The 26,895-nt window shown below is 37.9% G+C and overlaps 1 protein-coding gene and 1 non-coding gene across 2 annotated transcripts in view; both read right to left on the minus strand.

The window, feature by feature from the left end:
* The window catches only part of TTC33 (tetratricopeptide repeat domain 33), a 46,742-nt gene that overhangs the window by 14,923 nt on the left and 4,924 nt on the right, over positions 1-26,895 (minus strand). Inside the window, exon 2 of the mRNA XM_066339029.1 lies at positions 8,449-8,530. Coding sequence (XP_066195126.1) covers positions 8,449-8,530 — 82 coding nt within the window. The remainder of the gene's footprint in view (positions 1-8,448; positions 8,531-26,895) is intronic.
* Positions 3,615-3,690, minus strand: TRNAG-UCC (transfer RNA glycine (anticodon UCC)). The gene has a single exon. It is a non-coding gene; the product is annotated as a tRNA-Gly (tRNA).

Raw genomic sequence — 26,895 nt, forward strand, 5'->3', positions numbered from 1 at the left:
GGCTAAAATTCAATCAAATCCAGCAACTCTCATCAGGAGACTGACCAAGTACTAGAAATCCAGGCAGTAGAGCGACCCAGACTGTTCTGCTCACAATATTTTGGAAGTGTTATGAATCTGAGTAAGTTCTGGTTTTAAATGAGCTCAGTGGATTGAGACTGAATTACTATATATAGTTACATTCCACATCTAGTGAAACTGACACAATTCCTTTTTCCATCCAGTAACCTATTTCAAAACACAGATGAATAAAATTCATCCTACCCATAAGTAGTTTACATTTATCCATGCCTTAAAGCAATTAGGGGAAGTGGAGAAGTGGAGTAATTCGAAGATGATGGCTTTCACGTATAAAAACAAAGAAGAGACATATCTGAAATCCTGATCTTGTTTAATGAGTACAAACTCAGGATGCAGCATTGTAGGAAACTAGATTCTTATATGCCTGATGACAAAACATCTAAACAGGTTATGAGAAGGAACTTAAACTGACAGTTTACATTTGAATTTACTTATTTCTAAAAATATATATTAAAAATGGTATTGTCTACTTTAAAAATTCTGTCATAGTTGCATAGTTATCATGAGTTGCAAGTGTCATGAGATAAGAACACAAACCAGGTGAATTCTCAGGAGAAGTACTGAATAGCAGCAAGTCTGGCTCCCAAGAGGGTTTGTTATATAACATCACACTGTATAATGCTGTTTGATATCCCTCTTCATCCAACAATGTTCTACATGGTCCAGTCACCAAATGTTAAGATTAAAAAAATCAAAGATTACGTTGAAGTCTGCTCCTCTATCTTTGTAATTCAAAGCAGTAACAAAATAATCCAGTCAATATTTAAGAAATTCAGCCCACAATTTATTTCAAGCAGTCTTGGTGGCTGAATTATTACAGGCAGTCTTTATACATTCCTTTGAATATACTTAAAATGCTATTTACCTAACACCAGAATCAACATCAGGCTGCTCCTTTTGGGACTTTTTAAAGATTTTTGGTTTTCAACAAAAATGCAGAAATGAACTTCCATAAACATTCACTTCCAAGTCAATGTTCTTGTAATGGGGAAGCAGCTGAGGCTGGTGATGAAGTATCAAGTATGTATACTGACATACTTTGCATGCAAAGAAAAGTGCACCCCCAACCTCTCAAAAACCATAAAATTTGTTTTTAAATGGATCAAGGAATGGAAAAAAATCTCATCAAAATCTACAGTTTTATGAAGCAATTGAGCAATTCCACACTTCCCATGTGACTTTCTGGAAATACACTTATTTCAAGTATCTTTGATGACTAGGAACATTAAACACAACTTCCTTCTACTCTTCAGAAGTACTGAAAGACATTTGTCCTACATCTGTTAAAATACAGATCTTTGAGAACTTACCACAGACGTTTGCAGACTCCTAGAGTGTCATTACCATATTTATCTGAGCTCCATATTGAGCAATACAGTATTGAAAATGTTAAGTTTGCTGTGGACAAAGGAAATAATAAAGAATGGAGAAGCTGCTGTGTAACCCAACATAAGGCTATCCTAACAAATGCAAGGATATAAGACAGATACTCAAGCCTGTGCAAAAACCTCCACTTCATCCTCCAGTGTTAATTCTCAGAGTTACTTCACAAATAAGACATTTTCTTAGTGACAGAAAGTTAATATAGACCATAAAGAATCTTTGCATATTGCACAAAGTCATTCCTAACATGAATCTCTTCCTCTAGTATGTGACACACATACCAGGACAGGGGGATTTTTATAGACCCAACGCTGGTCAAGGCCTTGCTGAAGCTGGTGTAGACTGCTTCGGAAACATTTTTACTGAGCTACACTGCAATAGCTGCAGTATTTGTGCTGGTATGCAGGACTGGAATAACACAGTCAGCTCTGAGACATTATCCCTTAAATACTGGCCACAATATTTTTTGAATGAGTTACGTATTTCTATTTTGGCAAAGTGGATTTCTACAGCTCACATCAGTACTGTTAGAAGTACGAAGATATCAAATTACACATTTTACTAGGCAGCTTCCAGTAAGCATAAGTCATACTGCAAAAGAAAAGTGCAATAATTATTTGCATGTATGAAAGAGGCGTTACCAACTGAAACATTACATGTTTTATTTAAAAAATTCAAGAAATAGCTTTATAAATGTGTATTTTGCACACAAGCTTTTCTTGTGTTCTCACTATGTAACAAGTGTTATGCAATACAAAAAAGTGAAATCAAAAAGAAATGGTGCAACTACCCAGAACTGCTCTCTTTTTCTGGAAAGAAAGCAAAGGCATGGTGTAAGCAGAGGCCTGGACTCCTTAGTTTTTTCAGCTTTCATTATTTTCCAGTTGTTTCATTAGATAAGAACAGATAATTCACAAGATGAATCAGAGTCACACAGTTGTTTCACAGTTCTTGGTCAGCAGAAAAGCTGAGTGCCTCTAGCTCCCCTTTGCCATTTTGCTGAAATACAGGGACTGGGGAGCCAAGTAATCAAAAACTCCTCAGTATTAGATATTGCATCTGGATCACAGATTGAAGCACACTAGTAAGGACCTCTGGATAATTCACTGCATCATAGCTTACATGCTTCACAGTTCTCCTGCTATTTTCAGTGTGAAAACACTTCATTTTTGTATAATTTAAATTAAGTAGAATGTTTTTGGGGACCTGTCTTAAATTCCTGCATTCACATCAGACCATAATAAAGAAAAGTTACAAGGGAGCTGTTCACTAATTTGCCCGCTGAGCTGAACTGTCCTGAGATTTTTAACAGCTTTCTCATTTATTCAAAACAGACGGAAATCTTTAAACTATGACCACAAAATTTACCAATACTATCTTCACATCTTAGGAGATTTTCTTTACTAGTGAAGTCATAAATTAAATGTATAAAGGAACTGCTTTCTGTATAAAGGAACAGCAATCTGGAGTGCTACTAATTAAAGCAGAATTGTATTACCCTGTGTCTTTCAATAATGCACAATCAGTATTTGAAATTCCTTCATACACAACTCTGCAGATGTTAGAAATTGTTCTGGGTTGAGCTGCCTCCTATCCCATATATCCATCCCATATCTTGGATATGTTGTTATGTCTCGCAGCTGAATCCCGCCCTCTTGGGCGGGAGCCTGCAGTTCCTTCTCTCTTTTTCCTTGCTTGGCTGTTTCAGCTCTTGCTTCAGCTGGCTCGGCTGCTTTTGCCTTCTTTGCTTCGCTTTGCTTTGCTCTGCTCTCCGGCTGCCCCTGCCGCCGTTTTTCTTCCCCCCCCACTGCTTCTGTTTGGTTTTTTTTTCCCTCCTTCCTTTCTCCCCCCCGCCGCCCCCCCAAGGTCTGAACCGGCTCCGGACCTGACCTGACCTGAGAAGTTGGAGAAGACCTGGGCCAGACAGAGACGCGTCAGCACTCTCCCCATCGTCACAGTAACCCGTCTTTTCCCACTATTCGGTGTTGGGGAGTGTATTTTTGTCAATAAACCGGTTTTTCCACTTTCCTCCGAGGTATTTTCCTTCCCGAACCCAGGGCTGGGGGGGGAAGGGGTGGTGGAGGTTTGGTTTAGGGGACTCCTTTTGGAGGTTCTTCCCTAATTTACTCCGAAACCAGGACATTTCTTGGTGCGTTGGCCGGGAATCGAACCCGGGTCAACTGCTTGGAAGGCAGCTATGCTAACCACTATACCACCAACTTGCGCACAGGCCAGATGGAGAGCCAAGGGGTGGTCTGTAAAACCCACTCACCCTTTAACAGCCCCATATGGCCTGTGCGCAAGTCGGATGGAGAATGGAGGTTGACTGTGGACTACAGGGCATTGACTGAAGTGACTCCACCGCTGAGTGCTGCCATGTCGGACATGCTGGAACTCCAGTATGAGCGGGAGTCCAAGGCAGCAAGGTGGTATGCCACTATTGACATCGCCAATGCCTTTTTCTCCATTCCTCTGGTTGCAGAATGCAGGCCTCAGTTTGCTTTCACCTGGAGGGGTGTGCAGTATACTTGGAATCGACTGCCCCAGGGGTGGAAGCACAGTCCCACCATTTGTCATGGATTGATCCAAACTGTATTGGAAGAAGGTGAGGCTCCAGAACATCTGCAATACATCGATGACATCATTGTGTGGGGGAACACTGCAGCTGAAGTGTTTGAAAAATGAGAGAAGATTATCCAGATTCTCCTGAAAGCTGGTTTTGCCATCAAGAAGAGCAAAGTTAAAGGACCTGCTAGAGAAATTCAGTTCCTGGGAATTAAGTGGGAAGATGGATGGCGTCAGATTCCCACTGATGTCATCAATAAGATCACAGCGATGTCTCCACCAACTAACAAGAAGGAGACACAAGCTTTCCTAGGTGTCATAGGTTTTTGGAGGATGCATATTCCAGAATATAGTCAGATTGTAAGCCCTCTCCACCTGGTAACTCGCAAGAAAAACACTTTCCAGTGGGGCCCTGAGCAGCAACACGCTTTTACTCAGATTAAACAGGAGATTGCTCACGCGGTAGCCCTTGGCCCAGTCAGGACGGGACCGGACGTGAAGAACGTGCTGTATTCTGCAGCTGGGAGCCATGGTCTGTCCTGGAGCCTTTGGCAGAAGGTGCCTGGGGAGACTCGAAGCCGACCACTGGGATTTTGGAGTCGAAGTTACCGAGGGTCGGAAGCCAGCTATACTCCAACAGAAAAGGAAATTCTAGCAGCCTATGAAGGGGTTCGGGCCGCCTCAGAGGTTATAGGTATGGAAGCACAACTCCTCCTGGTACCCCAACTACCAGTGCTAGGGTGGATGTTTAGAGGAAAGGTTCCCTCCACCCACCACGCCACCAGTGCTACCTGGAGCAAGTGGATTGCCCTCATTGTACAACGCGCTCAAGTTGGGAAATTGAATCGCCCTGAAATTTTGGAAGTAATTACAAACTGGCCCGAAGGTGAAAGTTTCAGTGTTGCAGATGAAGAACAAGAACCAGTGACCCAGGTTGAGGAAGCTCCGCCATACGACCAGTTGCCAGCAGAGGAAATATGTTACGCTTTATTCACTGACGGTTCCTGCCGTGTCGTAGGGATGGGTCGGAGGTGGAAGGCAGCTGTATGGAGCCCCACACGACAGGTCGTAGGGGTCGTTGAGGGAGAGGGTGGATCCAGTCAATTTGCTGAACTTAAAGCAATTCAACTGGCCCTAGATATTGCAAAGAGAGAGAAGTGGCCAAGGCTCTATCTATACACTGATTCTTGGATGGTAGCCAATGCTCTGTGGGGATGGCTGAAAAAATGGAAAGAGGCGAACTGGCAGCGTAGAGGTAAACCAATTTGGGCTGCTGAAGAGTGGAAAGATATCGCTGCCCAGTTAGAAACCCTACCTGTGAAGATTCGCCATGTAGATGCCCATGTCCCCAAGAGCAGAGCTAATGAGGAGCAGCAAAATAATCAGTGGGTAGATCAAGCTGCAAAGATAGGGGAGTTGAAGATAGATCTTGACTGGGAGCACAAGGGAGAGTTATTTCTAGCACGATGGGCCCATGATGCCTCAGGTCACCAAGGTAGAGATGCCACCTATAAGTGGGCACGAGACTGAGGGGTGGATTTAACCATGGACAGCATTTCTCAGGTTATCAGTGACTGTGAAATATGCGCTGCCATTAAGCAAGCCAAGTGGATGAAGCCTCTCTGGTATGGAGGGCGGTGGTCTAAATACAAGTACAGAGAGGCCTGGCAGATTGATTACATCACACTGCCTCAAACCCGCCAAGGCAAGCGTCATGTGCTGACCATGGTAGAAGCTACCACGGGATGGTTGGAAACCTATCCTGTGTCTCATGCTACAGCCCGCAACACCATCCTGGGACTTGAAAAGCAAGTCCTTTGGAGGCACGGCACTCCCGAGAGAATTGAGTCAGACAATGGGACTCATTTCAAAAATAATCTTATTAAAACCTGGGCTAGGGAACATGGCATTGAATGGGTATATCATATCCCCTACCATGCACCAGCCGTGGGTAAAGTGGAGAGGTACAATGGGCTGTTAAAAACCACCCTGAAGGCGTTGGGTGGAGGGTCCTTAAAAAACTGGGAGCAGCATTTAGCAAAAGCCACCTGGTTAGTTAACACTCGAGGTTCCACCAACCTGCTCAGTCCCAGCACCTTAATGCAGTAGATGGAGATAAAGTCCCAGTGGCCCATGTTAGAGGTTTGTTGGGAAAGACAGTATGGATCAACCCTGACTCGAGTACAGGCAAACCCATCCGTGGAGTTGTCTCTGCTCGAGGACCAGGTTGTACATGGTGGATAATGCAGAAAGATGGAACGATGCGATGTGTACCTCAGGGAGATCTGAATATGGGGTAAGATTGATATGTGCTGAATGTTACTACTATTGTCTGTGTGTTAGATTAATTAGACATGAAACAGAAGAAAATGTGTAAGTGTTGAAGGTCTGAGCAAGTAAGATGGACGGAAATGTGTAAGTGTTAAAGGTCTGAGTAAGTGAGATGAAAGTTTTAATTGGATGGATATTTGGGATAAGGGGTGGAATGTTCTGGGTTGAGCTGCCTCCTATCCCATATATCCATCCCATATCTTGGATATGTTGTTATGTCTCGCAGCTGAATCCCGCCCAAGAGGGCGGGAGCCTGCAGTTCCTGCCTCCTTTTTCCTTGCTTGGCTGTTTCAGCTCTTGCTTCAGCTGGTTCGGCTGCTTTTGCCTTCTTTGCTTCGCTTTGCTTTGCTCTGCTCTCCGGCTGCCCCTGCCGCCGTTTTTCTTCCCCCCCCCCGCTGCTTCTGTTTGGTTTTTTTTCCCTCCTTCCTTTCTCCCCCCCCGCCGCCCCCCCAAGGTTTGAACCGGCTCCGGACCTGACCTGAGAAGTTGGAGAAGACCTGGGCCAGACAGAGACGCGTCAGCACCCTCCTCATCACAGTAACCCGTCTTTTCCCACTATTCGGTGTTGGGGAGTGTATTTTTGTCAATAAACTGGTTTTTCCACTTTCCTCCGAGGTATTTTCCTTCCCGAACCCAGGGCTGGGGGGAGGAAGGGGTGGTGGAGGTTTGGTTTAGGGGACTCCTTTTGGAGGTTCTTCCCTAATTTACTCCGAAACCAGGACAGAAATTCACATGAGAACAAAAAGTACTGACACAAATTTGATGAAGAAAAATCTTTTAAGCACTTCCAAACACAGAGAAGTTCCAGAGACAAAGCTTGCTGGAGCCTGGGAGAGGTATCAGGAGAGTAGTATTGCTATGTGCTCATGCTATTTGTCAACTCCTTCCCAGCCATTCCACTAGGCTAGACAGATCTTTCATTTACACTAACACTTACAGAAAGACAACACACTTCTCCCTAAACAATTTAAAGAAAAATCTTTAAGTCATAAAGTATCACCAACTAAATGCATAACCCAATAAAATCTAAACCTGCAGGTCTATAAAAGAAAAGCATCCTTCAATACTACTGTATTGAAATGAAGCCATGATAATTCTATTAATTCTTTTGTAGAATCACACCTTCTTCACTTCACCAGACAAGATGACTGTGGGGAGCAAATGTGGTAATATCCATTAGAAAATGCAGCCACGACACCTTGGAACAAGTACCAGCATTGGTTCTTGGGGTTTGTTGGGGGTTGGGTTTTTTTGGCTTCTTTTTTGGGGAAGCAGGAGTGTTAGGGTCTTGATAGGGGTTTTTACACAATAAAAGAATTAGAGTAACAACTCTATTATTAGAGTAACAATCAAAGATTTTAAAACTAAACAGTATAGCAAACTTCCTAAAAGTTACAACCATTTTTTTTTCCTTTTCCTCTCTTTTTCAAACTATGTATTATCGAGGCCCTTTGCTGCAAATCAATAGGCACACGTCTGTGGGACCTGTTGAGCTGCTTCCTAGAATCCAGAGGGTTCTTATGGGAGCCACAAGAAAGGTGGAGTGGGACTTTTTACAAGCTGATGTAGTGATAGGACAAGGGGGAACAGCTTCAAACTGAAAGAGGGCAGGTTTAGATTAGATATTACAAAGTCTTTTACATGACTGATTTATCTATGTAGCACTTAATACAAAACCAGACTGAACCAAACTTTTTGCATACAATACCAGTGTTTAATACCAACAATAGGTAGTATTAAGACCATTCCTTAGAAAGAGCAGGCAGATTTTTAATGGTTAAATTCACTAATCTATCAAACGAAGGCTCTCCTTGATCACCCCAATATAATTTTTAAGTACTTCCATTTTTTTCCCCCGCAATGTAGCATCCTAATTCACAACACAGCAAAGATGTTTATTGTGTCTGGCTGGTATAACAGCATTATTCCAATTTCTGTTAAAAGTCACCCTGTTGGCTGGTAAAAACGAATTACTTAAATCATGTTGTAGTTCCTGCACACAACTAAAAACAATGTTGACCAGTATCTGTTCACAAATATGTTTTATTTTCTAATTTATTAACTGGCAAAGAATTGTCATGCTTTTACCTGTGATTTCATCTCATAAAGTGTAGCATCCTCTGGAGTTAACTGAAGTGCTTCATCCCACTTGACAAGAGCCTCTCTGTACCTGTAGGTAAAACAACATTACAGTGTCAACATATTTGAAGGGACTGTGTATTTCTATTTATATCCTGACATTGACCTAAATAAAGTGCCATGGCTTATGATTAGTATTAATTATTTTTCTAATTGCTTCCCCATAGGACATTTTGAATTGTTTTCACGAACTAGTGTTTTTTTTGTTCTGATCAAATGGATGCTGAGTACTACCACAGAACCAAGCCCAAGTGAATTTACAAAGCAGCACTGGAAACCTTAGGCAAAATTTAATGACTTAAAACTAGAAATCTTGGGTTGAGTCCAATTTCCCTCATTGTCAAAATCATCCTTAGCTAAGCATAAAGAAATATATTCTAAACTCAACATGCCATGATACAGTCATAATTTAAAATTTCTTTTCATTCTAAAGAGTCTACATTTCTGTACTGTAACATAATGTAAGAATCTAACGACATATAAACAACTTTAGTATACAAATATAAAAAGAAAGTTGAAAGTAAACAGCTATACTGAAGTCACTCTTTGGGAAAGCACACACTATGTCATTGCTCTTTCCTGGGAAAAATAACAAAACAGAAGAGCTAACTAAAACCAGTAAAAAGTAGCTTTCTGATTTGAACAATGAGGTGAAACCTGGGCCACAATGAAGAACTAACAGAATAGTGAGATGCAATTACAGATGTGCAGTCCTTCCACAATAAAGGTGGCTTATCATCAACATGAATGAGTGTGGGGTTATCACATGTTCTCTGAAACTTCAAAATCCACGTTTGTTACAGAACTGTGTGGGAATGTCTGTATTTATATTAGTTACACTGCAAAGGTACGAAAACAGTTACTCTTGGGAGAGACACATGCTTCAACTTTAATATAGTACAGGTAAAACTACAGCAATTTTCACACGCCACTCATATGAAACAGTTTTTATCTGCCTCTCCTCTCCTCCCCTTCCCTCCCCTCTCCTCTCCTCCCCTGTTTTCAGTCCTTTGGGTTGTATTACAGCCCCAGGTTTTCCAGAGCAGTCACACAAAGACTTCAGAAACTTCTGAACCAATTTAGAAAAGAAAAACAGACTGGAAAAGCAATGCAACTGAAGTCAAACTCTCACTATTGTTTAGGTATTATTAGTTTGCAGCTGACATAAGTGTGCTAAGCAAAGGATGTTTCAATAAATTTTCACATTTTCTCAAAGTTTAGACACCAGCTGCACATTTTTCATATCAGTTCATGCCCTGTGGGCAGGTGTTCACCCTAAAGAAAACATTACGACATTTTCTACATGCCTCAAAAGAATCCTTATGGTGCTATTTACTTAGTGGGGACTACTTTTGGACAAGAAGATTACAGTTTAGTTCAAGACTTAGCACAGAACTTGCAAAAAAAAGCTTACATGAATAAGGGTCTTCCGCTCAGTTAGGTGGTGACCTGGCCATGCAGAAAGGTGCATTATTTTGAGTACAGCAGAAAAGTTTAGTAAGAAAAGGTTTTGGAGAACAGAGCAATTACAGTAATAACATCAGTAACAGAAAGGAAGGCATAGCACTGGCATTCTGCAATTAAAAGATTTAAGACAAAAAAGTTGCATTTCAGGAACCTCCATTTTTCCTTCTGTGAAGGGAATATGATTGCTCAAAGCACCAATCTGAATGTGATAAAACTCATAGCAAGAACCTGCTACCTCTGAAAGAAAGATCAAATATAAGCTAATATCCCTCAAATTCTGATGGGTTTTGCTGCCAAGTTGTCAACAGTCTGCCAAGAGAATGAAGATGGACAAGGGAGAAAAAGTTGTATGTTCATAGAAACACTATGCTACCTGTGTTCTGCATGTGACCAGTATAATATGTAACTCTGCCTGTAAGCCTCAGAATGTGTGATCCAAGAGAAGCAACAAAAGAAGGTCAGAATCACTTCCCAGACTAAGAACACAACAACAGAGGGCTGAAGTAAAGGTTCCACCTACTCGGGAGACTGACTGCTGATTACCAGCTTCCAGTCTGCAGACACCCACCCCCATGACATAGTCATATTTTCAGTGCACGTATTTCCTTTACAGGAAGGTCTCATAAAAACATGGCTCTTTTAAATACTCAGGAAAAAAGATGCTTCTATTGCTCCCTCAGGACAAATTAAGGATACTGTCCTTACAAAGCATAAATGAGCCATGTTGCTTGCTCCAAAAATTTAGGAAAAGTTTAGCAAATTTAGGAAAAAAATTTTATAAAAAGGTAGTATATTAATCAAAGAATGTTCTACCTCATTCTTCTGAAGGAAAAGATTATATAAAAGATTATATTAAATACTGAACACCATACTGAAGAAGATTCCTAGGTATATAAGTTAAGACTATAAAGTCAGTGTTACAGTAAATGCGTTATGAAAACTATAAACCTTGGCTGAAATAAGAAGGGAGTTAACATGTGGGTAGTATTGATATTACTGTTTCTCAAGATCTTTTTTTGAGCTGAACTGTACAGTTTTACCACTGTACTTTACCATTGTCAGGAGTAGTAGTTCTGAAAACGAAAACTTTCATATAGATATGACATCTGCTCAGGGCTTGGAGCACCTGTTATATAAGGGAAGGCTAAGAGAAACAAGACTATGCAGCCTGGAGAAGGGGAGGCTCAAAGGAATCTTACCACAGTGCAAAATTACTCAATTTGGAAGCGGGGCAGGGAGTTCAGAAGATGGAATCAGACTCTTCTCAGTCATGCCCAGTGACAGACAAGAATAGCACAAACCGAAGCACAGAAAATTCTGTTTAAGCAGATCTCCATCACTGGAGATATCCACAATTCAACTCAATAATGTCCTGAGCAACTCACTGTAGCTGACCTTGCTTCAAGCAGGAGCTAGAGTACAAAAATTTTGAGTTCACTAGCATTGTATGATACTAAGATATCAGCAAAACCAGTGATACATGATTTGAGATACCATTATCTCTTGGCTAAATGAAAACAAAAACAAAAACAAACAAAACAAACAAACAAACAAAAAAACGGACAAAAATTAGATCCGTTAATTTTTAAATCTTGGGAATGGCTATAAAAATTCATCTATTGTAGTAGTAAAGTCACAGAACACCAATAATGGACATATCTCATTTTTAATATGTTATGATAACAGTATTTCCAGAAAATTTAAAACCCTCATGCGTATGTACATTGAAACTAAGCACCTACAAAGTATTTTTAAGATAAAACTATAATATTTTGAAATATAGAATTCTAGCTATGTGAGTACAGATACAGTATACTTATCTACCCACAGTGATTTCAGCCAAGTGGTATGGTACAAAAAAATTATACAATAACAATCAGAATTTAATTAGCATTTTCTCTTCTTTATTGCAAAGCTGTGAAAAGAAAGAAATTTTTGGCAACTCGATACATCTGGAATGGCTTCAGGATGCAAGACCTGATGGATTATGACATTTCTTATTTAACAGCCATGAAATCCCATAGCTCCTCTAACAGACTAAAACTGCTCTCTTCAGACATGCTCCTGACCATCTGGGAGCTGCAGAAACTTGGCACATTTTTCTACATCTTGCCAAACTTTTGAAACAAACATCTCGTGCTTACACTTCACTTTTTCAACACTACTTCTGGGAAAACAGGATCTCTTGAACTCTTAAATAAAATCATTAAAACACAATTAAAAAAAAAAAGTTTGAGGCTTCTTGGTACAAAATCTAACATTCAGATTACACACAGATTGATTTTTCAATCACAGACATAAAATGCTAAAAATCAGCACCACAGCAGGATTTAGTGTCCAGTATTTTCACTCTCAGGCTTGCTACAGACTGATGGTTCAGGAAGAAAGTGAGAGAGGACATCATCAGAGTGACACTGAAAATATCTGCAAACATACTAAAAAGAGGAGATGGTATCAAATCCAGACAAAACCAGACACGTCTGCATGAGAGAGGCAAGAGTACAGGAGCACAGTGTCAGGAGGAGACATGAAGAAATATAAGTCCTGGGATTTCTTTTAGATTTGGAGGGATACTCCTACAATCAAATGTTACAGAATAATGAGGAAAAAACACAGGCAAAGCTAAGAAACGGACAGCAAATATTTTTTAAAAAAGCCTAACTGTCAAAGATTCCTATCACAGAAGAGAAATAAGAATGGTCTGTGGCCACCAGCAACATCATCTAGAACAATTTTAACCAAGTGAGGTCAAATTCTGAATTTGTTGGAAACCAGTGGAAAAGAACACAAGCCAGTAATTATACAGACTACATAAAAAGAGAAATGAAAATTAAAGCAGAAGTTGATTACAGGAATAAACTTCCCTTTTTAAGCTGGGAGATGATGCAAGGCTACACTCTGGGAGAAAAGATACAAACAACAGGTGAATGAAGAAACTAAGAAGAAAAAAGGAGAATGAATGTAACATGGCATTTCTGTGTTTAACAGCTTCAGATTTCTCTAATACAGGTAGGTTTTCACAGTTAAGTACTTCCTCTGCTGGAGGTGAGGAGGCACATGTACAGCACTTAGTAGAAGCATTTAGAAAAGAACAGTTCATAAATAAGCAACAAAAAGTTGTTTGCCTAAACACACAAAGAAGATTCATGTCCACAGCACTTTTAGCCTGGTAACAATTGTAGGATTGGTACACCTTACTATCATGCTTCATGTGTTTAAAATGTTCTTTTGAAGTCTTAGCAAGTTCCCAATTTTTTGTCAGACAATTCTGACAACTATTGGTGAATCATGATCACTGCAGCACAAAAGCATAGATATTTTGTGGATAGATGTCAAAGGTCACTTCTGATTATGTATGAAAAAACCAGCCATTTTACTATTCACTAGACCCCTCAATAATTTAATTTCAACAGTCTCAGTTAGGTGTGGCTACACAAGAGATGCATGGCAATTCTTTAGTAGCATCTGACCATACACGTGGGTCATACCCCACAGCAAAGGAGAGAGAAACTCATCACAGCCACCTTTGAAAAGACAAACTCTTCTGACTTGACAGTGGTGGAAAACAGCATGCGCATACCTGAAGTACATAATTTCAAACCCTACCTATTCAAGGTTACTATTTTTGCATATATTAGAACATTCAAAATTAGGACACTGACACTTGTAGTGCACAAAGTGAAAATAAGTCTGGTTTATACCGTGAACACAAAGCTCTGTTACATGTAAATCAGCTGAACATACCATAAAATCAAATCGCTAAACAAGTATCACTAAGAGACTTTTCTCTCTCAACAACTTCCATAGAAGAACAGATGGGAATTACCATTTCATCATGTGCCAAAAGTAATTAGTATCTACCACCACAATGAACTACAAGATCAAATTTTTCACAAAAATTCCACTCACTAGTTTCCTAATTTTTATTTCAGCCACACATGTAAATATGGCTCATGTCTGTCACTGTATCTATTAGGCAAGTGCAGTTTTGAAACTACTTTTATCAAAGAAAATCTATGAAATACAATACTGGAGAAAGATGAATGAGTTCATATAAAAAAATCAAGTACCCTAAAGCAAAAGCCACAGAATGAGGATTCTGGTACCATCTCTGACAGACATCCTTTCTCACACAGAAATAACATTTAATTTCCTCACATGATATGAAAAAGTAGTCTCAAAAAATTACTACTATTTCACATTCACTTTTCTGAGACACAGAAATGGAACATATTGCAGTAAATAATTAGAAGTGACAAATGACAGAGGAAATGGGTAGTGAGCAAATCTGTCTTTCACAAATACATTTTATATTGAATTGTGAGCTGAGGACTCTTGCTACCTTTGACTTACAACTCTGACTACCCATTCTTTACAACCTGGTCACTGTTTCATGGTCACCGCACTCAGATACTGCACTCACCTGTAAGCAGACAAGAAAATTTGCAACACAAATGCAAAACATCTACGTGCTAATCAAATCTCTTGAAGATAACTTCCACAGCCACTTTCATTCCTGGGCCATCAGTGTGTGCAATTTCAGGGCTTTGTGCCCAAGGGAGGCTTTCGGAAGTATGTATGCATGTGCCTACACTTGTGTTTAGTCTTCAAAAATGACATCATTATTTAAGGTCTGACTGAAGAGAATTATATAGTTGGTTAACAAGCAAGTTCAAAGCACATATTTTTCTTTTAAAAAACCCTTTATATTCAGGGAAACAGAACAAGTAAATTGCATATGACTAAACAAAATCTTTGTTAAAAGACACCAATCACAAGGAACATTCTACAGCTTTGTTTCTAGCTTTGCTGCATATCCTCTCTGGACTTGGCACTGCTACTTCATATTTTTCTCTCAAAATATGGATATAACAGAAAACTTATATACAACAGAGGAATTTCCTTGCCTGCAATAAGATTACATCTTGCTGACTATCACAAGGACTAAAAATACATTGTTAACCATTTCCAGTAGTCCTGAGAACTGTATTTTTAAAGTGAGAATACCTAGTATCTCAAGTTCTTGCTACAAGCTGTTAACTCAGACACCAGGGTTATTCAGAGTGCATGAATGGAACTCCAAGAAATTACACTTCTTTTAGTTAAGCATTGTTTTTGCTTGTTTAGTTTTGTCATGAAAACCACAAGACTTCAATCAGAAGTGACTACTGTCACTGACTGCATACCTGATTAACTACAGAAACATTAACAGATAGACTCCGGTGAGAAGTATTTAGATTTTTACCATATAAAAATTTGAAGCTGCATTATGGAAAAATGTTTGACCTTCGGGAAGAGACACAAGAAACAACCTATTTCTATCTGTATTCTATTAACACTAAACTGTCAATTATAAAATAGAACACAAAGATGTGTAAATATGCACAATGAAATATCTGAATCCCCAGATAGCATGCAACATTTGAGAACTTCTCGACAGGCAAACCTTTAACATGTATTTCTCTGATATCTATAGCTGCAGGTAGACAACATATCTGTTTCCTATTTAGAAAGGCAATGCTAACACCAGACTTGTTGATTCAGAGGAAACAACAGCTATATTCACATTCTGAAAGTCATAATTAGAGTGCTTAAGAACTGCAGCTGTCACGACATTCCACACCACTGAGAAACATTCTCAGAGAGAATAACGTTCAGTATGTTGTATAACTAGTATTCATTTACAAACATTAAAAATAATAAATATTAATTACACTCACATTGTTAAAATTCAGTTTCAAATGCTTTTATGTTCAACATTAGCATCAGATTAGACCACAACTGGTAAAAAAGACAACACCTAAGAATCCCTCTACAGGGTCTAAAAGCTGCTTTCCAACCATCTATAAACATGCGGGGTGCTGTGTTAAATACCCAACTCGTAACTAAAATGTAATTAAAATCGGGTATTGCTTGTCAATTTACAGGTGAGTGCTCTGCAGGAAACCCAAATAAACAGAGACAAATAGCAGCAACATGGAAATAGAAGAAGGAAATCAAATTTTATAAACCTCAATCTGCTATTTTCATTATTTAAGCAGTAAGAACAGACTATCCTAGCCTGCAAGCTTCAAACAGGAATTAATTGTATTGTTTCAGTAAAATCAGTTCATCATTTTACTATTCCAAACAGGAGCTGCAAATTAATACAAATCAAGTATCAGACACTGCAATAGCTGTAGTATTTTAAGTATTCACAGAGAAGTAACTTGTTTTTATTGCTGAAATGAATTTTTAAATAGAAAGCGTTAGTTCCTCAAAATATTTTCAACAGCAGTTCCTCTGAAAGCAGCAGGACGGAAAAGACTGTTACGCTGCATTTGAAGCAGTATTCTGGTCTTAAGAATTACATGTTCAGATACTCTTTAGGCACACAGCAGTAGAGGCCAAAATGATAGATGTCATCTCGCTTGCTCTTAGCTGCGAAGACATTTATTCCTTTTAAGGTTTTAATTATTTGTCTACCGACAACAGACAGCTCTCTCTCTTACTTAACATTATGATCCTAACAGTTCTCGGAAATCTGACATAAAAATTAATACTGTAAGTCAATAGAACAAAAAAATTCATTAAATGCTGGGCCTTAAACACCAGCATTCCTCTATTTTTCTCAAAATTATTTACTGCAAAATTATGATGCTCAACAGTAGGGTATTAACATGACAAAACAAAATGTCTGCTCACATTTTATTCTGATCAATTCCATCTCATCTAGCTGACATGCTTTTGTTATCTGTGTTAAATAATGTAATTTTGGTCCATTTTCTTTCTATCTATTACTTACAGTCTCTTTACACTTTTTTCTGATGAATAATAATGACAAAAGTTATAGACTAAAACAGAGAGAAAGAAAAATAGAGGAAATGTATACTTCTCTATTGTATTTTCATATTTGAAAGGCAATTTTATTTTTTCATTAAAGTTCCAGAAAGTTAAGTAGGCAGGTACTCCCACACAGCCAGAGCTGGTAGAAAGTATTGATTTCAAAAGACAATAAAGTACTAACGCAAATATTAATCAACAAAAGCCATTAAGTCCCCTGAAATAAGTAAAATATAGATGTGTAATAAACAGAACAACCTATCTGCAAGGACATAATATATACACATATACAGACTGTATGGAGACAGTGTGTCACTGCCTAGAATTAAGGGAATTATCACAGTTCTAAATCTCACAATAACTAAGAACTCATCCACAGGGAACTGGCAAGAAGAGGGGCAACTTTTCACTACAGCACTACAGCAGCTAGGAGCAGTGGCCTTCACTAGACAAAAACGTTCTGTAAAGGGTCAGATGTGTTACATTTGTGCTTCAAGACCCATGACAGAGCTGGTTAATAACTTAAAATCTGTTTCTACTGAAATGCAACCTTACAGGAACGATTCAGACTGATGGTTTTGGCTGACACTGTTATTTTGCACAATAAAGTAATGCCTGTCAGAACAGCAAGAACTGTTGGAACTATTTATTTCAATTTTTTTCCCCACAGTGCAGCATGCAATGCAAAATAAAACATTAAAAACTCAACAGAAGATTAACATATCAGATGTTTTTATCTGCACTGACTACTGGATAGGAATACTTCAGGGATTTGTTCAGATTATCCCGTGCTTCTGAATTCTAATTTGCAAAATTCATTCTCCCTCATGGTCTTAATTTATAACTCAAATCCTATGCTCCACCTAGCACGAAACATCTGCAAAGAACATTTTGAGTCCTGAAAGACAATACCATCAATAGATTCACAACAAACTTTCAAAAAAGCAAACAGGGCAACAGTCAGAGTTTGTTATGAAAATGCACAGGACTGTAAAGCATCTATCTATAAACTGCAAGATCTCTTCTGCAGAAAAAAAAAATAAAACAAAAAGGAAGCAAAGCTTGATAGCCTCCTTTATTCTGGAGAACAAATCTGTGTCTCGATTATAAAAATATGCCCTTTAACATATACTCCTTACTACCTTCTTTCTTTACGTGTTAGGTTGATTACACTGGTAAGATGAACACAGTTAAGTCTGACTTAGAACAGTCTATCTCTTCAATTCCTTTCCCTTAATTTATGGAAAGCTATCATCTACAAACTATTAACAGAACCAATGAACGTTCTTTAGACTTAGACATATACCACCTCACCCTGGTGGTTTTTTTCCCAATATTTATTGCTCAATATTTATGATTTTTCTCTCTGAATCTATTATCAGAATATAAGGACCAAAACTAAGTAACCTGGACACCCTCACAATCAATTAAACTAAATAAAAAACAATAAATTACACAGAAAAAAAGGGCCAGGTTAAAGGTATTTCAAGCTTACGCAATGCTCAATGTAATACCAGTAATTTGCAAAAAACTTCCTTAGGTTTTATTACAGCAATTCTGTAAATTAATTAGGACTTAGAAATTTTAATTATTATTGTTCAATTTTAGTATCAATTTCTTTCATTCTTTATACCAACAGCACTTCTAAATCTTTTCCAGTATTGCTTGCAGTTCCTTGTAGGTGAATCCACAGACGGCTGGGACAAGGAATTCTGCCGACTTGTATATTCTAGAACATGTGGTTTTATTGCAAGGGTCGTGGGTAAAAGGGCCTTGCTTCGGCCACCAGCCTCGACTGAAGGGAAGTCCCAAAGAGAGAGAGAGAAAGAACAGGAGGGTGTGGGCTAAGTGAGAAGGGAGTGAGAGAGCAAGGTGGCAGGAGGAAGAGAGCAGGAGAGAGCGAGAAGAGGGGGAAGAGGAAGGGTAGAGAGAGGTCCTTGTTACAATACATTATATCTCCTTTTGTGATGAAAATTCCAATTTACAGTGACCAACCAATACAAGACACAAAATCCTATAGAATCTACATACAGCCTATAAGAACTACTATATTACCATACTGTGTTATATTTTAAACTCTAAAAACTACACTTTAGATTTCTGTTTTGCTACATTGACCTTTGGATCTCTTAGCCAGCAGAAAGGTATTGTTCAATCAAAAGTGATTCTCCTTCAGCTAGCTAGGCTATTGTTTTCAGGTTATATAGTAACAAAGACTCAGTATCTTACAACTCAAAGTAAGCTTTCATTTCTATTTCGATTATAGGTTTCATATTTTCAGAATCTTTTGCTAAGAAATTATATTTATAAGGTTTCCCTGATTCATCTTCCCCAACAGTTCCTTTCCCATTTTTGAAGACCACAAAAGAAATCATCTACTAAAATAAGTGATTTCTGAAACCTTGTTCATTCAATTCCATCCAGAACAGAGATGTATCAGAATTCTGCCGTATTTCTGAAAGGTAAACGTCTTCCAACAATTCTGCAACTTTCTGCTAAGTCCTTAAACATTGCTCTGCACTCTCTTCACCTACCTCAGTTTACTTTCTTGCCCCTGCTTTGCACCAGCATAAGAACTTTGCTCCTTGAAGCAAACCAACAGCCTTTTCAAGGTTATTACAAACTGCTGGATGGACCTGTCCAACAGTTTGTTCTAAAATACCGGGCAGCTCCCCAGTGTAGCGCTGGAGAGTGTTAATACTGAAATTACACTGGAGAATTACTTTACCAAACAAAACAGCTGTTGTGATAGTAATGAAACCCAATGCACTATAAAAAAATGCATTTTAGCAAACAGCGTCATATCATCTTTATACTCAGAGCTCTGCAAAAAGACTTTCTAATCTGATGGTGACAGAAAGATGGTCTAGCAGGGGCTGAATAAAACAAAGTTTATTTTCTGGACTGGAAAATTTTCATTTCAATCTCAGCATGTGATGCTACCCCCAAGAATCCTTTATATACACCTTCTTTTGTCAAGCCCCTATTTAAGTCCTTTCTGATGTCTCAGTAAATATTAATAAAATTTAAATCAGAAATGTTCTTTAAGGACTGAAAGTTAAAATACATAACTGAATGACAAATCTATTTTAAATATACAATATTTAAAATATGTCCAGGAAAATAAATTACGTGAGCCTTCTGACAAACATGACAAAGACAATTTTCACTCACAGCCTATAACAAAACTAATTTAAAAAAAAAAACTTTGTCAGCATCCAAATTCCCTGAGGGTGAATTTATCGTCATAAGAGCCAATTCTCAGGAAAAGAAATGTTCATATTAAATCTTCCAGACAAATACAGCTTACTACAGAGAAGTCTAAGCTCCCAACTCTTTTCAGTAAGTTTTTGCTATTCAACATATTTAACAGGTGTCTCCTATGTGGAGCCAGCTGAATACAATCTGTTATTTACTGCCAAGATCCCTTATCCAAAGACTGTAGCTGAAAGAAACCCCACAACTACGAACTGCATTTCTAATTTTTGCAGAAGACAAAATATTAAGCCATGCATGGTCTACCACATTTGATTTCTGTTACCAGCTGACAGGTCAAAGACAAAATATTGCTTTAATATTTGTCATTTAGTTGCTAGAGTCAGCAAAACTCCAGAGAATGGCATGAAAATATACCCAATTCATGCTAAGAATGGCAGCCTGCAAAAATTATTAATTAGTTTGAACAGACAGCAAAATAGCAAACTTCAGTTCTTTAAAAAAGAAAATTCCTGTGACTGTTTTTTGGAAGACACAAAAAGAAAGAGGTGGCTTGCATTACCTCTTTCTCTATATGGTACGAATGTACTGGACAGCATTCACATGGTTCCTGTCAAACACAATATTAAAACACACTATTTAAACACTATTTAAACACAATAGTATAAAATTGAGGAAAATACTGTAAATACTGAGACCAGGACAAATATATTGGTCACTCAAGTTACTCTACTAAGAAAAATGTGCAATGTCTATCACCCTTTTCATATGGGTCAGATGATTTACCAGAAGTACTTGACAATACATTTTAACCTTTTTGTCATGTTAAAACTCTTTCTGCATCCACCTCGCATCAAAAAAAGTTTACTTTAGTTTGTACTGCTAAAATTGGAGAAAATAACTGCTAGTAAAGCCCCTATAAACTCATTAGAAGTAGTTTGTTCACAGTCTAGCGATAAAAGTGAGACAATAAGACTCATTTGAAAACAGATGAGTATTTTAAAAGTTTAAAACAACTACAAGTGCAAACAAAGTCACAGATAACCAATTCAAATTTTACACGCAATACAGTAACACAACACAGGCAACAACTAGACAATATAGCATAAATGAAGTAACTTCTCTCCTCCTGTTGTTTGGTCATTCACTCCCATTTTTCTGGCCATTTTGTCAAAAGTATTTGTGAACCAGATCAGAAGCAGCAACCAGAAAGAGCCCATTTTCCAGATAGGTTTCTTCTGAAGTGCTGTGACTAACTGCTACTTTGAGTTGGCTCCCCCAGCGTAAAAAAAAAAGGACCATGGCAAAGTAGTGGAAATGAAAGGGCAGCAGAACTGGATCACACTGACACTCAACTGAAATCAGTTTACCCAGTGACAGAACTGCAGTCTTTGACCAGGTACTTCCAGACAACCAAAGCTAGGGAGAATGCACACACCAGCCCTTGCTTGCGGTAAACTCAGCCCTGACATAATTTAACAACTTTCTAGAAAATTACTGCATTGTTAACTGCCACATAAACAAATCAATGGGACCAAAACCAAGAGAGGAAGTCAAGATACACAATAAATTAAGTTCCTATAAATCTGATGACCAAACGTTACTATACAAGACCCTTCCAAGCAGTTATTCTTGTGGTAGTAATTAATGTTATGAACTCAACTTGTTAACAACCCTCAGTCCTACAACATCAAGTATTTCTACGATGTAAACTGACCACTTTCAATTAATGCACCACTCTCAATTTCCCCCATTTACTGTTTGAGTTAACCCTTCAAAAGACTTGGCTGAACAAGATGTTTAGATACAACAATAATTTTATTCCAAGTCTTTACTGCCAAACATCCTTTTCAGTTTAAGAGTACTTCCACAATGTACCACAGGCTATGGAGGACATCATTTAGGCAACTAGAAGACAAGCTGACCGATATATAGGAATAAGACCTTATAACAAAGTACACTGCCATATCCTACTTCCACAGGAAAACACTGAACCAAACTGGCAATTACAATCCCTTAAAATCAGTACATTTTAATTTTGGAAGATAGGGACAAGAGGTACACATCATGTTCAGAAAGGATTGAGCAACGGATACTAAATTACTATTTGAAAATTAAATTCCATGAATGACAGTGGCAGTGGAGGGGGATATTATTTTTGTCAGCAACAATAACTAGACTTATAGAGCAAGTGACCAAAGTTATTAAATTAGGAAGCCACTTAATTTTCTTCCCTGCTGCTTCCCCTATGAAGAGAAATAATATTATGAAAAAATTATTTCTAAAAACAAAGGTTTCATTATTTAAGTAAAAGGAACTAGATGCATTTAACATTAGACCTGGACAAAAAGCAAAATAACAAAACTGTCGCTTTAAAAAAATGAGATATGATCACATTTTACAGTATGCATGCTGTAATACATAATATCATTAATACAGGAGATCCTACAAAGAATGCAGAAAAATCCCCAGTTTGTATTTCTCCATAAAAACTGCTTAGATTATTAATGTAAATTACTAGGTTTTGCTGAATTGTACTATACTAGGCATATACATAACAGAATTGCCTACATTTAAAAGCAGCAGCATTAGAATTCCTAACTGAAGTCATAAGCAAAATCTCTAAGCTCAAGCATGTTCTTTAACCTGAATTCTTGCACCCAAGAATTCCCATGAACTTCCAGCTGTCATCCACCAACACAGACCTGCTAGCAGAATTTGGTTTTTGCAGGATGGTAATAGTGCTGGCTATACTGCCACCATGTCACCTATTTTAAAAGATAGTCCCTGTCTCAGACAGCTTATCACAGTATTATGCAGGAAGAGAAAAGGAACGAGGACAGTTTCAGAAATCAAGCTAACTGTGAGAGAGACTCACACTGAAGCACTTCACCTCAACACAGTACTCAGGAGGAGAAAGAAAAGCACTAGTAGCACGCTGCTACATCACTCATTGTCCCTCATATGCAGCAGAAGTTGTGAATGTTCACATGGGAAAATATCTCAAAGACTGGTGGCATATATACATCAGATTAAAGGAAAATCAGACTGCCAGAAAAATAAAGCAATAAATGGTAGAGTTAATTACTCCACCTTCGTATACTTTACAAGGCTAGAATTATGCCAGCTTTATTTTCATATTTTAAGATATCTTATATGTTAAATTAAAAATTTTTATTTTAATTTTCAAGCACAGCTAGGATAGTGATTAAAATTAAATGCAAAATACTATCGTAATGAGTAATGAAAATAAAAGTAAGTGGTATAAATATTTAGATTTTTATGTTATTTATTTACAGTCCTTTATGTTATATAATTAAGAAGTACCAGAAAGGGACCAGATGCAACTGTCCTACTGGGTCATAAACAAAAGTTTTCTGGAAAGCATGCTAGGAATTTGACAAAACAAGAGGGGCAGCAAGTAATGTAAAAATTTAGAAACTATTAATTACTGCCTATAAAAATCTGAGGTAAGTATTCATTAGTTTCCAGCAACTTCATACATAAAGGATAAAAAAAGGGAACTGTACGGCATAAATACTATAGACAGAGATATTAACATAGACATGAAAAAATTAATACATACTGATGAAACACTTAAGAACCACTTTTTTTAATGTTCCTTCGGTTCCAGTAACATTCCCTACGTATTTAAATTTGAAAGGAGAAGTTAAGTAACAGACATATTTTCAAAGAGCTTATTAAAAAAAAAAACACAAAAAAACACTGCATAGGACACATCCAATGAAAATCACAGCTTTTCAGTTATAAAATTTTGTATATATTTAATGCACAGAAGGAACAGACCCTCTACACATAAATATAAAGGCAGGTAACACAAACTACCCTTCCTTCACCTCCAAAAAAGTGCTACTTGACCCAATTCCTCTCATCCCCTCATCTAAGTTCAGATACCTAACCTGAGATGTTTACAGGACAACTGCAGTCACCCTGCAGTCACCTCACAGGCTGTACCTCTTTCTCCTCACACTGTCAATAGACCTTGAATGAATACTGATTCTTATCTTGGCTGACAACAATAACTGCCTAAATTATAAACCACAAGACATAGGCACCAATTAAATTATGCTTTCTCTGAAGGAAAATATAAATATATCTATAAAGACTTAAAAATTATTCCACAGTCTACAGTTGGCATGTAGATATTCCTTCTGCTTCTATTCACAAATACATACATATAGAAATATGCACCTATTCAAATACATATGGCTTGTATGGTGTCACATTTCAGTATCCTCAAAGAACAACAATTCTAACAAAAAATACACTTAAAACTATTCAAACTCTTAAGTACAGCTTAAATAATCTACAATTCTTGCACTCACTCTCAGAAAAATCTGCACTAAATTAATAACAATTTCATAACTGAACTCCTGCTTTGCCAAATAATAACCAGCTGTTGGAAAATAAAGTTTCCCAGAACAAAAAGAAAATAGCTAAAGATAAATTACAACTTAAACGAGAGTAACCACTTAAGCAGTCTGCAAAGAACTTACTTCTCAATGAAAGGGGCTAGCTAGATGCATCACCAGGAAAAGAAAATTAGTGTTAACTCACACAACAGCTTGGGTTGTGGTACAGGAGGGTTTTAAAACACTGCAAAATACTCTCTGCACTTTTTAAATTCTGTAGAAAGGTTACAAGGCCTGAAAAACAATCCACATGTTCTAACTAACAACAGAGAAACAGGAACATGCTTTCTCCAAAAAACAAGGGTACAAAGTCCATACTTGTTCAGACTTTTCTGTTTCAGCTCATGTGTTCTGCACCCAGGACTTGCAGCTTACTCACCCTTTGTCTCTTTAGTGAGCATATGATGTGTACAGCATTCCCAAGGAAGCACAACAGGAAGTTTTATAGAGACACAGACAGTAAAACTAAACACTGAAAAACTTTAAAAAGTGATCAATCAGGTACTTTGACTAGAATTCATTCCAGTTTTAAGGAAGTCCCTATTTGCACTGTGTAATTTTACTTAAAGTGCGAAATCTACTTATGTTCTCTGCATTTTTGTATGAGTGACCCAAGAAAACTCTCAACTCAATCAAATAATTACTGATACTAAAACTTTCCATTTCGTTTGCAGAACACTTGTATTGGTAATTCACTCTGAAGGACATAAGTAGTATTTATAATAGCTAATTATATGTGGTACGCAAATTATATCCAGATTGATTCTAAACAGTGATTTTCAGCTTACAATGAACAGTAGGCATGAAAACTTACAACATACTCCAGGTGTCATTACAAGCATTTTCCATAGATGTCTTCTACACTTAATCATAAAAATCCAAACTGTGTAGGGCCTTCATATTATTCATACAAGAGTCACCATTGCCAATACACTATACCAACAGTCTAACAGAACTTCTAGACTTTATTCTTGAAACTAGACACTAAAGACTAAAACTAAAAAAAAAAATCACCTAAAAAGTAACTATAAGTTCATAGACTCCAAGATTATCTACTGAATAAATCCTTTTAATTTTTTAACTTTTAAAACACATCTTTGCTTTAAATGAGATCAGTTAGCAGAGATGGTAAGAACGTAGAGTAGTTTTTTTAAATTTGTTTCTGCACCCAAAGTATTCCACCTAAGATATCTGTACTAGTGAATCAAAATTTAAAAAGTCACAGGAACTACCTTCTGTGTTCTAAATGTGTCTGGAGTTTTAATGGGATATAATTAAAAAAAGGCCAAGATTGGAATGAAACTCTAGAGATCATCTAGTCCAATCAGTTGCTTAAAGCAGAGTCAGCTATAGGAAGTTGCTCAGGCTCCTGTCCAGAGTACCATCATAGATGAAAAGTCCACACCATTCCCCATTACTCGGTGAGCTCCCAGGAACCATGCTGTGTTGTCAAAACCTTTCAATTGCAGTTGAAGATTCTTTTGATGACATCAACCAGCTCCTGCCACACTCTGGGATGGACCTCATCAGGTACCATGACCTTCCATACATCACATTTATCTAAACATTTCAGTCTGACTCACAAAGGGTATGTCTTCCTTGAGCCAGGCCTTCCCTCTTGCCAGTTGAACTGTGGTTCCTGAAGGCAACACTTACCAGTAAAGATCAAGGCAAAGAGACAGCGAGTTCTGCATCCTTTGTCACCAGATTCTCCACCCCATTCAGCAGAAAACTAGTATTTTTCCTTGCTTTCCTTTTTTTGCTAATACTCCTGTACAAGCCTTTCTTCTTGCTACCCTTCATATCCTTCCCCAGATTCAATTCTTCTTGGGCTTTGGCTTTCCTAACTTCATCCCTGCCCCCACACACTCAGAGTCTCTGTGGTCTGACTGGGACACACAACTCTGCTTTCATCTCCTGTAAATTTCTATTCTACCTCTGAATTTCATCCGCAGCTTCCTATATAACCACACAGGATTCATATTCACCTTTTCATGATTTCCTCTTCCTTGGGAAGAGCTACCCTTGAGTTTGAGGGAGAAAACTTAAACACCACCTGCTCTCACCTGGATCCCTATTCTCTCTAACACACTCTATTTTTTCTAGGCTACTCTACAATGTAACTCAACTGATTAAACTGATGAGATATTTTTGCCAAAGACAGCTGCCGGGATCTCCTGGGAAACCTCTTTATTAACACTGTATTATGCAAGTAACATCAGTTTTACTGACTGAAACTTGAAAAGCCATTTCAACACAATGATGTCTATCCTTTGCCATCTTAGATGCATCAAAATTAATTAATAATATGATCTGAAAACAATTTTATTACTTTCAGAATTCGTTTTTAATCAAGTACTTACCACAGCCTGAACCTAAAACACAAGGGTAAATGGAATAAATACAACTGTTAAAATCTGCTCCACCTGACAGACATATTTTTTCAATAAACACTTGA

The sequence above is a fragment of the Sylvia atricapilla genome, chromosome Z (genome assembly GCF_009819655.1).
Source record: "Sylvia atricapilla isolate bSylAtr1 chromosome Z, bSylAtr1.pri, whole genome shotgun sequence".
Taxonomy (NCBI): domain Eukaryota; kingdom Metazoa; phylum Chordata; class Aves; order Passeriformes; family Sylviidae; genus Sylvia; species Sylvia atricapilla.